This window comes from Montipora foliosa, chromosome 13 (assembly GCF_036669935.1).
Source record: "Montipora foliosa isolate CH-2021 chromosome 13, ASM3666993v2, whole genome shotgun sequence".
NCBI classification, from domain to species: Eukaryota; Metazoa; Cnidaria; class Anthozoa; order Scleractinia; family Acroporidae; genus Montipora; species Montipora foliosa.
Window position 1 is genome coordinate 4,351,918 of NC_090881.1, and position 12,500 is coordinate 4,364,417.

The 12,500-nt window shown below is 38.4% G+C and overlaps 1 protein-coding gene and 1 long non-coding RNA gene across 3 annotated transcripts in view; one reads left to right on the plus strand and one right to left on the minus strand.

Annotated features, from left to right (window-relative positions):
• The window catches only part of LOC137983869 (uncharacterized), a 498,488-nt gene that overhangs the window by 113,867 nt on the left and 372,121 nt on the right, over positions 1 to 12,500 (minus strand). The gene's annotated exons all lie outside the window — the stretch shown is intronic.
• LOC137983858 (dedicator of cytokinesis protein 9-like) overlaps positions 4,718 to 12,500 on the plus strand; it is a 265,413-nt gene continuing 257,630 nt past the window's right edge. The window contains exon 1 of the mRNA XM_068831030.1: positions 4,718 to 4,750. Within this exon, the coding sequence (XP_068687131.1) occupies positions 4,739 to 4,750 (12 nt within the window). The 5' untranslated portion in view covers positions 4,718 to 4,738. The remainder of the gene's footprint in view (positions 4,751 to 12,500) is intronic.

The following is a 12,500-nucleotide window of genomic DNA, read 5'->3' on the forward strand; positions in this document are numbered from 1 at the left end:
TACATTATGATTGTGAAGTAATCTTAAGTTTTTGCTTTGGCCGGTTAACCCATCTGTTCTGCATGTATAATATGGCTTTTACCTCCATTTCCGGATATTTAAAAGGATTGACATCAAACTGAAAAAAAAAAAAAAAAACAACAGGTAAAATTAGTAACTGTTCTATTTGTTATTTTATGCTTATTCCTGAACTAAGTATGCCATGTGGTTCCCTTAGTAAAAGCTATATCATTCTGCCACTTCATAGTTATTCAAAAGAACATAACAGTACCACAAATTAAGCATGTAACAATAAACCCTTGTATGACAGAAAGCAAGTGGTGGCCAAAAACCCTCATAGCCAATTATTTACCAGTCTTTTAATAGGTTTAATAGGCTAAAAACTTAAAGTACTTTGGATCGTCAACAAGGAAGTTAAACAAAAAATGGCACATGAAACATCCTATAGTGTTGGTCATAGCCACTCAAGTTCTCAAGTAATCAGATCATACAATACTTACTTTACATACACTGTACATACATGTACACCTGAACAGTTAGAAAATCATCGACTGCATGAAAATGGTGATCAATGATGATAATGATGATAAAACTTACTGTCATTTTAAAGCTACCAAACCAACAAGATTCTCAGGTGACAATGAAGAACATATGGCAAATAAAAAATACAGTGTATATATTATATATGTTGTGACCAGGATTAATTCACTGTTTCAGAAATACCAGTCACTCAAGATTTGAAAATGGGAGAGTTTTTCTTTTGTGTCAGCCCTTACCTCTTGCTCAACAGTCCCCCCAAGCACCTCTCTTCCCCCAAAATATGTTGCAATGTCTATTGTTTAGGCTTCCTGATGACAACAATTATTATTATAACAAAAGGTGAGAATAAGAGGCCTTTTTGTCCCGAATTCCAGGCGAATAACCCAATGAAAAATGTAATAAAAAACAGTTGCCAGTGCTCCAGGCTGTGACTGTTTTCGTTACCAAATTGGCAAGTAAAAAAAAGAAGCATTTTGGTGCCTAAAAATTGGAGCTAGTCACCAATTTGGTGACCTGTGTTCCATGGTCGTGTGCCAAGCCGTAATGTTTTTATCAGTTCAGGGCTCGAAATAACTGGCAGGCAGGCACCTGTTACATTTCCCGGTTTAACATGTTTTTGCTGGGACATGGCCCGTTTTTGGCCGGTCAAATTTGAAACATTTGAACAATCATAACTTTTGCAATAGTGACCCCAGGTTGCATGAATGATGATGATTACAGTACTAAACATGAATAATGTCCCTCATTATGGTCAAATAGTTCCAAATTAAATATTCTAAAGTGCAAATGACCAAGAATTTGTCCGGTCACTACCCAATTCTGACAGGACATTGTCTGTTGACCAACCATTATTTTCAAGTCCTGTAAGTTATTATTTGTGGTCTTGAGCTTAAAGTGAGATGGCATGAAAAATTATTTAGGGATACATCTTAGTGACACTTACCATTTAGCGATGCAATGACTCTCATCGAGACAGACCTTAAAATTATTTGTTTCAATTAGCATGTCGAAACAGGTCGTATCAGTGATCCGTAAAATACTCTGACCTTGTGGTGGAATTCGATTTCAATCAGATGGGAACTCAAGGATAAAAATTTTCTCGAAATAGATAATATCTGCTTAGATGACAGTTTAAATTACTGGCTTATGGCGGCGAAAACAAATCAAAACTTCACCGCGACAGAATTGGTAACCGCGTATGAATGATTCCAGATCCCTCCCCCGTCATCCCCTCCCCGCCCCCCCTCCACCCGCAAGATTTACATTGATAGGTGCATTATGAGCACATTGGTCAATCTGTTTCAATTTCATAAAGAAAGATAGTTATTGCTCCTATTAAACAAACGTGGTTAACATTGTAAGTACATAGTCACTTCCTTGCATGATTAAAGTGAAACATTGCTGCAGTTCTTTAAAATCCGGGTAACATCACAGGGGCATGGACCCTTTCGTATGATTTTTGATCATTCTAATTTTATATTTATGCTGTAGATGGGGTTTTCACGTCTCGGGATTGTGAAGAAGTTGCATGTGCAGAGGAAGACAGTAGCCAAGGTACACTTCATCAATCCCTGACTATGATGCTGAGTTAGTATTAACGTGACCATCCAGTGGCAACTGTTTTTCATTGTGTAATGCTGCATGGGCTAATACGCTCGCTAGTTGACAGCTTTTGCTGTGCAAATTTGAATGAAGCCCTTGGTGTTAGGCAAAATAAATTCTATTTAAAGTTAAAAGAAATGTCATTTTTTTGTTATTGTTATTTTGTTTTGTTAAATCGTTTAATTTCAGCCAGAGATAATTTCTTAATTTTTACCATGTTTTATTCTGGGTGTGGCCCTTCAATATTTTCACGTTTTTTGGGTAGCATTGTGGGGATCAATACCTTAACTGTTTTCTGTCGCCATGAAAGATAGCTGTACATTGCTTTTGTTACACAAAATCTGTGTAACATTATAGGGACATGGTCATGCAGTCTGTTGCATCAGGAAAGAAAGATATTTATAGCTCCTGTTACACGAATTTAGATAGCATTTTAAGGACATAGTCACTTCCTAGCATGATTGAAGATAGTGAAACATTGCTGCAGTTCTTTAAAATCCGGGTGACATCACAGGGGCATGGTTCCTTAATTTGGTATGATTTTTGATCATTCTAATTATTTTATATTGTGCTGTAGATGGGGTTTTCACGTCTTGGGATTGTGAAGAAGTTGCATGTGCAGAGGAAGACAGTAGCTAAGGTACACTTCATCAAGCCCTGATTATGATGCTGAGATAGTAAACGTGACCATCCAGTGTGGCAATGTTTTTCATTGTGTAATTCTGCATGGGCTAATACGCAAGGTGACAGTTGTTTTAGCCCAGCTTTTGCTGTGGAAATATGAATTAAGACCTTTGTGTTAGGCAAAATAACTTCTTTTTAAAGATAAAAGAAATGTCATTTTTTTGTTATTGTTATTTTGTTTTGTTTAATTAATCGTTTCAGCCAGAGATAATTTCTTACTATTTACCATGTTTTATTCTGCAATTGGCTGTGGCTCTTCAATATTTTCACGTTTTTTGGGTAACATTGTGGGGACCAATAGAGACCTTCTCAACTGTTTTAATTCTGTCGCCGTGAAAGATTAGCTGTACATTGCTTTTGTTCACAAAATCTGTGTAACATTATGGGGACATGGTCTGAGTCTGTTGCATCATGAAAGAAAGATGTTTATAGCTGCTGTTACACGAATTTGGGTAGCATTGTGGGGACATGGTCACTTGCTTGCATGATGAAAGATAGTGAAACATTAAATTGCTGCTATTGTTCAAAATCTGGGAGACATGACAGGGGCAATTGGTTCCTTGACTATTATTTGTGTGGGCGGTCACGTCTCGCGATTGCGAAGAAGTTGCATGTGCAAAGGAAGACAGTTGCAAAGGTATACATGTACACTGTAGGTGAAGCCCGGATTATAATTATGCTCAGATACATGTAGTAGACATGTACGTGACTTGTGGGAGAGCATTTTTCATTGTGCAATGTTGCATGGGCTAATACTGAAACCTCTTCAACTGCATTTTATCACCATAAAAGACAGAAGAAGCACATGACTGCTTTTTCAAAAAATTGCGGGGAACATCCTAGGAAAATTGTCACTTGCTTATGCTATATGTCGTGAACGGTTTGTTGAATTACAGCCTTTGTGCTTGACTGAATGCAAGTCTGCAAGCATGCAAACCTTCTTTCAGTGTCAGATCTTAACAATTAAAAGAAGTTACAACCCCCCTCCCCCCAATCTTTGCATTTCTTTCAACACTTTTCACATCTTATGACTATAATTGTCAGCACTTACAGGGTGTACATGTATGTTGCCCCTGCTCTCACTTGTTAGAAATAATATTGTCCAGACCAAATAATGCCGCTCATGTTGATTTCTTTATGTTGCTAATGCATTGTAAACGTAAATTTGCACTTGTATGTACATTGTGTTCATTAAGTGTTGTGCCTACATGTATATTTATGGACCAGTGCTTGTCTTACTGGAAATTGGGCTTTTAACCCATTCATCCCTGATTAGCGTCCCCCATTGACAACTAAAATCGTCTGGCTTAACCCTTTCACTCCTGTGGGGTTCCCCATTGACGAGTAAAATCGTCTGGCGTTAGACAGAGTAAAATCTATAAGTCTCATTGGCCCTTACAGGAGTGAAAGGGTTATTAATGGGGACATAGTTTTTGAGTGAAGCTAGCTGTTGTTAAGACAGAGTAAAATCTGTATTTGTCTTGACAACTCAAACAATGAAACTTTGAGAGCCTGTAAATTTACCAACACAAATTAGCAGCATCTAACTTGATCAAACAAAAATTAATGAGGTGTTTCTGTGTTTGATATGTGATTAGGCAATATTCTCCATAACTGATCCCAACCAACAGGTTTATTTGGTGGTCAGAAATTAGAGAAAGTCTTACAGGGCTGCGAGTATATCAGTTCCTGTGTTGAACCATACCTCATGGCTCAAGTCTGGAGACACGAAAAAAGCTTCACAGAAGGCACACAAACTAGCTGAGATCTGCTACGAGAACCTGGGACAATAATTATTATGGTATGCCTTTCGGCTGGATGGACAGCCAGGTGAGTCTGAAGTACAATGTAAGTGTAGCTCTGTAGTTAGGGCATCAATAATTATCAATAATTATTATGGTATGCCATTCGGATGGACAGCCAGGTGAGTCTGAAGTACAATGTAAACTTGTATAGCTCTGTAGTTAGGGCATCAATAATTATCAATAATTATTATGGTATGCCATTCGAATGGACAGCCATGTGAGTCTGAAGTACAATGTAAGTGTAGCTCTGTAGTTTAAGCAATAATTATCAATAATTATTATGGTACGCCATTCGGATGGACAGCCATGTGAGTCTGAAGTACAATGTAAGTGTAGCTCTGTAGTTAGGGCATCAATAATTATCAATTATAATTATTATGGTATGCCATTCGGATGGACAGCCATGTGAGTCTGAAGTACAATGTAATTGTAGCTCTGTAGTTAGGGCATCAATAATTATCAATAATAATTATTATGGTATGCCATTCGGATGGACAGCCATGTGAGTCTGAAGTACAATGTAATTGTAGCTCTGTAGTTAGGGCATCAATAATTATCAATAATAATTATTATGGTATGCCATTCGGATGGACAGCCATGTGAGTCTGAAGTACAATGTAAATGTAGCTCTGTAGTTAGGGCATCAATAATTATCAATAATAATTATTATGGTATGCCATTCGGATGGACAGCCATGTGAGTCTGAAGTACAATGTAATTGTAGCTCTGTAGTTAGGGCATTAATAATTATCAATAATTATTATGGTATGCCATTCGGATGGACTGAGCCAGGTGAGTTTGAAGTACAGTGTAATTGTAGCTCTGTAGTTAGGGCATCAAAGTACATGACTTGTATACCGTGCCAGAAGTTGTGGGTTGTGAACTCTAGCCAAATCAACACTTGGTGTCTCTGAATACAGTCGTACATTAACTGATGAGAAATTACTATGTTTTGTTATCACATTCAACTAAAAGTAGCCAGATTTTCTTGTCCTGAATACATGTAACTGATGATAATTTACTACATTTTGTTATGATCGACAACTAAAAATAGCCAGATCTTCAGCAACAACAACAACAACAACAACAACAACAACAACAACAGTTCTTTATTGGATCTAAAAAACTCTAACTTTTTGATTTAATTTGTTTTACCTACTAGTTGTCGTGAATCATTTTATCTTCAATTTTACTATCCTGAGTACAATGCATAAGTTTTCAAATGAGCTCAAGGTTAAAAAACACAAGGAAGGAATTAGGGATTAAGCTTTGTTTTTTTTTTTTCTCTGAGATAGGAAAATGATGAGAACTCTTATTTTGTTGAAGTACATATGTGTCCCTAAGAAACAGCCATGAAAACCACACTGAAGACTGCATGTACAGTAAATGAGTTGATCTGCTCCATTTCAGTTCGACATAATATGTTAATTGTAAAAAGGTTTCCTTTACCAGGGCATACATGTAGTACTATATCATGCACCTCCAAAACAGTCTATTAAAAACAGCCTGCACTCTTGCCAACAGCATTTATCTTTTGTAAGGGCTGCAGTCTCTAATCTCCAAAAGACAAGTATTATTTCTATGTATACAGTCATGTACATGTAGCATTACTATCAAACTCCCTGGTTGGACATGCCAACACCTTTTCACTATGATTTATAACCTCTGCAAAACAATGACAAATAAATAATTAACAGTTTTAGTAAACTTGTGCCTATTTTTTTTTTTTGAATATCCAACAATTAAGGTTGTATGATTTACTCTTTTTTCTGAATATATATACATGTATATAGCTGGGATGTAGTACATACAACAGACCAAATTCTGAGAAGGCGATAGCACAGTCAACATCAAGAGGTTATATAGTGCAAATTTTTCACAAAAACACAAATTCCTGACAACAAATAGATAATACAGGTTCTTTTAGTCCACTTTAATGTAAATTGTACACTTCTTTCTGTATCTGCTGTTTGACTGGTAACGATGTACAGTGTAGCTTAAACAAAACTACATGTAACATTAGGAGTTTGTGATATCAAGCCAAATTTCTTTGTATAAAATAATTAGGATAGTACGCGCAATCTCATTTGTCAATAGCTGTGTTTAGATGAGAGTATGGAAACACGGCTGTGACATCACACAAGTTTTGATTGGTTATGTAGTCAGACACGCGTTTTGATTGGCTGCATGGTAGGAAATACATGTACCCCCTATGAGCGTGTACCAAGAAAATTGGTTTCAATCTAGAAGTAAAAAAAAACCAGCATTTTCCTTCATTTGTCAAATTATCTTTGAGAAATATTTTATAAATTAAGCAATTATAGAGGACTTTTTTCCATGTTTCCAAAGCCTCACCTAAACATTCAGGGGAGTTTGACACGCAGTCGAGGGTTTGCATTACTGACCCGGGTGGGAGTTGAACCCACAACCTCCGGATTAGATCACCGTTGCTCCATCGACTGAGCTACAAGGCCAGACAGGAACAGGCCGTGGGAGTTTGAGGACAAATCGGCTCGGCTCTCTGTCCTTGGGTGTTGCATAAGAAGTTCCTGGTGCTGTGGATTAGCGAAGGTTCTTCATCCATCACATGTACACAGTAGCGTTGGCCTCACATGAGTTTTTTTCCGTATACACATACACGCTGCTTAGGACAACACTCACTGTCTTGCACTTAGTATTTGGCTTGGGCTGAGCTGATTTGTCCTCAAACTCCCACGGCCTGCTCCCGTCTGGCCTTGTAGCTCAGTCGATAGAGCAACGTGGTGATTTAATCCGGAGGTCGTGGGTTCGATTCCTACCCAGGTCAGAGATTTTTCTCTGTTCTTGGGTGTTGCATAAGGAGTTCCTGATGCTGTGGATCAGCGAAGGTTCTTCATCCATCGTATGCACACAGTAGCGTTGGCCTCATGCACTTGTGTTTTTTTTATTATACATAATTATATGCATTAAGAATTGTCTTGCATTCAAGCTGATAATAATTATACTACTGTTAACAGATAGACATTAGGTTGCTTGCTGCTATAAAGACATCCACAGTGTATTTCATGTGACATACATGTAAATGTACTGTAGCTAACTCCATACAGCTGTAACTCTGCATTTCCTTCAGGTTAGAGGTTTTGACAAAAGAAGTTAAGAAAGCAATGCTTTTACTAGTGGAGAAGAGGGAGGCAGAAGGAGTTAACCTAAGAAATCCCTACCTTTTTGCAACCTAGGCCAAGTGGAAGCTCTGTTAGGCACCTGCGTCCTTGGGACTCACATGCCTGCGTAGAGTGACCCATGCACAAGGCCTTAATCTAAAAAACCCTGAGGCCATCACAAGCACTCACTTAAGAAAACATATTGCTACTGTTTGTAAAGTGCTGCACCTTGAAGAAAAGGAATTAGATTGGTTGGCATGGCACATGGGTTACAACATAAGAATCCACCGTGAATATTATCGTCTTCATGAGTCAACAACTGAACTTGCAAAAGTCAGCAAAATTCTTGCTATAGTGGATGAAGGCAGCATTTCAAAGTGGATTGGGAAGCCATTGGATCAGATTGATGTTGATGTGAATGATGGTAAGTGTAATTAACATGTGTGTCGTTTAGTGGGCGTTGGGTGCCTGAGCCATCCTGGAGCTTCCACTTTTGGCAGCCAGCACCACGACGGAGACTGCACCTATTGCTGGCAAAACCTGGCAAACCAGCCATGAGCCCCCACACCCTCGAGAAGACAGGCACCCGTCACACTGATAAACAGTGGAAAGTAGAGAGGGGGAGGGAGGGAGGGAGGGAAAAACCGCTTACGTTTCCACACAAACTGCTCCTTCTTCCCGCCACACCAATGAATAAAACTGTACCATGTAAAGCACAAGGAATGCATCGCATGCACAAATATAACAAAACCACTGACAGCAGTTGACTGCAGTCGCGGTCCTTGTTGTCAACTCAGTTAAACTGCATTTAAAGGAAACCTCCACTGAAACAAGAATACAACTTCAAAATATTTAACATAATGTTTAAAATCAAAAGTGTTCAAACATTTTGCAATGGAATCGTTTGTATCCGAAATAAATGAATTCAAAAACGCTTGTTTTGGTTTTCAAATTTCCTGAGCGCTGCCATCTTGAATAGTTGTGACGTGTTATGGTTTCTCTTTTGTATTTGCACAAAGAGCTTTTGTTTTAAAACAATGGGGCAACCATGACACGTCACAATTATTCAAGATGACGGCGCCCGGGAAATTTGAAAACCAAAACAACCGTTTTTAAAATTTATTTATTTCGGATACAAACGCTCCCTGATTGGAAAACTTTCGAACAATTTTGATTGTGAGCAATTTATGTTTAAAACTATTTTAAAGATATATTCCTGTTTTAGTGGAGGTTCCCTTTAACCTCATTAAAATACTCAGGATCCTTGAATCACTAATGACATGTGATGTTCAGATCTACATGTTGCAGCACTCAGCAAAGTCCCTTTTTGGCTTATTGCTGTTTCTGCTGTAGGTGGCCTTATACATGTACACCATAAGCCCTTCTAGACACATCGCTGCCAATGCAGGGCAGCCACTAATCTGTATAGCTGTTATGCTGCTCTTGTGATGGAATCTGCAAACGCTCTCTTACTTTACAAGGATAAGGATGATAAACTATATGCTCTATCACACAGAACTCCTCAACCCAATACAATAATTGTGATCCTCAACACATGGGGGGTTCAAACTCAACTCTACTAAACATGGTTTAATTCACTATGTTTCTCAATAAATCTTGTCATTGCTGCTGCAAGTTATAAGTAAAACAACTTTAAAGGGACAAATTTATCTGTAGTCTTTTTGCTTCCTATAATTATATTTGTCTCTGCAAGGGCAAGGAGATGATCGAGATTCAAATTATTGACAATGTTGCCTGCTTTTATTTATGGTTAAATTGGTGGCCTTCAGGTTTTCTAACATCTGGTATCTTCTTGCAGTTGACTCTGGTACTGATGATGATGATGATGATGATGATGATGATGATGAAAGAGGAGGAGGATGAGGAGGAGGAGAATGAGGATCGTGATGATAGTGATGAAGACGGGGAGCTGTCAGAATCAGTAATGACTTCATTAGGTGGGCAATGCTAATTTTGTTTGCACCCTTCAAGTTGATATGTCTTTACATCAAAACTTTTCTAAATGGGAAAAATGATCTACTTTAGAACAGTGTCTGCGTGGCTAAAGACAAAATGTGTGTAGCCCATTAATGGTTTTTAAAAGTAGCTGCACCAACATCATCTTTTTCAAAAATAATTTCTGAAGAGGAGATGAAAGTACAGTGTATGTGATTACCAGACTTCCAGCTTTGGTTCTAAGTTCTCCCATTTCTGAAATTCTGTACATGTACTTCAAAAATGTGTTGCCGAGTCCCCACGTCCCAGCATCCCCACGTCCCCACTTCACCTGTCCCCGCGTGCCCGTCCCACTTTTCGACACAGCCTGATTCTCCTGAGAGTAAGCTTTGTAGTCACGCAAATGGCTTCGGAGTTGCTGGTATTTTTCCAGCTGATTTTGTTTCATGCACACTTTTACACGCAAAGCCACGTTTTATGCATTGAAATGTCACTGGCAAGGCAGACAATGTTTCCATGATCAAATTTAACGCCACTGTTATTTCACACAACAACCCACAAGGTGTCAAAGCAGTTTACGCGGAATTCTCGCTCCTTACTTTTAAAGGACTGGGTTGCCGTAGCCTATAGCGGTTGTGACAACTGCTTCATAGGTCAAGTGGAGGAAAAGACACAAGATAACCTCCGTGTTAACTTTCTGAGCAAAAAAAATGAATTTTTCTACTGGCCACAAGTTCCAGATCGAGACACTATTTGTCCAAAATTTATAGTCTACCCAAAAGTAAAAGTGCAATGCTTAGGGAGAAAGTACAAGGTCGCTGAGGAGGGAAAGATTAATCAGGCATTTTTAGGATTTTCAAAGAAATATTTTTAAGCGACTTACACTGTGTCTAAATGACCGACAGCCGGTCAAGGTTTAAATTCAGTAAATGATGGACAGTCCGGTATTTTTTTTGTGAAAATCAGAGAAACTGATAGACTTATCCAATCCAAAGTATGCTATCTCGATTAAGAAGTACTAAGCGCTTCCACGAAACGTTGGTGTACAATTCACTAAATGACCGGCAGTCGGTATTTTGTTGCAATTCAGAAAAAAACCATAGAATTTTCCCATTCAAGATCAAGTTCTCTAACATGTTGTTTATACTACCCAACTTGCTTTGCTTTGATATTTGAGAGAAATGCCTGTAGCCATTACAAGGTCGATCGCATGGCGAGGCATTGCCATGGATATTAATTAATTGTTTCTTTGAATTTGAAAAAAACATCAAAAACCTTGACCGGCAATCGGTAAGAAGCGAAGAAGTGGGCTAGGCGTTAAAAAGAGACTAATAACGCTCTGTAGAAGCTCTAAGTGTTTCTTAATCGAGATAGCATACTTTAAATTGGATTAATCTATCGGTTTCTCTGATTTTTACAAAAACATCGCACTGCCTGTCCGCGCCCGTGCGAGTGGAAAAAAATGACCTTGTCTCCTTCAGTCGCTTTCAGATTTTCCCACGGCCATTTTTTCCACTCGCACCCTTTTTTGCTTCATACTCGATGGACTGAGTAAAACATCGCTCCATATGAACTCTACTGTTACACATGTCAAATGAAGGACATAATTAATTTGGAAATAACACGTTAATTTCAGAGTTACAATGGCTTATTATTGTATAGCTTTCACTGTTCACTTTTTTTACATTAGAAATGTCTTCATAATTCCTCATGAAAGATTGCAAATAAAGTTTCCACTTTTTTTCAGAGCAGTTTTTACAATCTATTCCTCTCTCATTTCCTCATGAATACTGAGGTAGTACATGTTCCACCTCATGTTCCACTGCCACATGTGCAGGCGAAAAATGTCACCAAATCCCTGTTTCGTGACAAAGCCGCATGTGCACCATCCCCACCGGCTTGTACACTCATTGTTAATGGCTAACAATTCAGCAGGATTGTCTTTTGAAATGGTCAAGAATAGAAACGTCTTTGCAGCAGCCGAATCCACAATTTTGATCAAACATCCAAAGGGAGTGAATTTGCTTTAAAAGACAGGGAACGCGTCAAAGGTCAGTGGGTATTTTATACTTGGTTACGACGTTATCGAGTTTAGACCCCAAAGACACTGGTACAGAATGCACCCTTTGCAGCTTTAAAAAGGCACTTAGGGCACCAGAAATGTTCACAGAATCTGACGCCTACATTCAGGCTATGTTTAATTCTTAGTTGGTATTAAAGAAGATAGAAATCTAAATGGCGAAATGGTAGCGTGCGAAATGTACGGCGAAACAATGTCGTCCAGTGTAGACGTACACTGTACCAAATTTGTGTAAGTGATTTGTGATACTTTTCAAAAAATAAAAAATAAAAATTGAGAACAAAACTCGTCAGTCAGTCTAGTCAAATGTTTTAAGGCAATTACAGCGCCAGTTTCGTTTGGAACAATTTTGGCGGGATTAAGAATACAATTTGCGCGGTAAATAATTATGGTAGGTTACGTTGACAAGTGTTGTGCTGAAAATCAGAGTTGCTCGCTTCTGAGAATTAATTCATCGGGGGATAGTCAAGCTAGTGGATTGAAACGAGATTGTTAATAGTAAGAAACTGGTTTACGAATAAATGCAACATTTTCCGAAAAGAGCTTTTCTCAAGTACACGGCGGCCGAACGTCGTTGCGTGCGGTCGATCGTAGGTATATGATAGGCATGATTAGATAAGTGCAGCAAAATCTGTTTTTCAGTTTTAATCATGTTGATGCGCGCTTCTTAGCATCATGGGGACAAAATTTCTT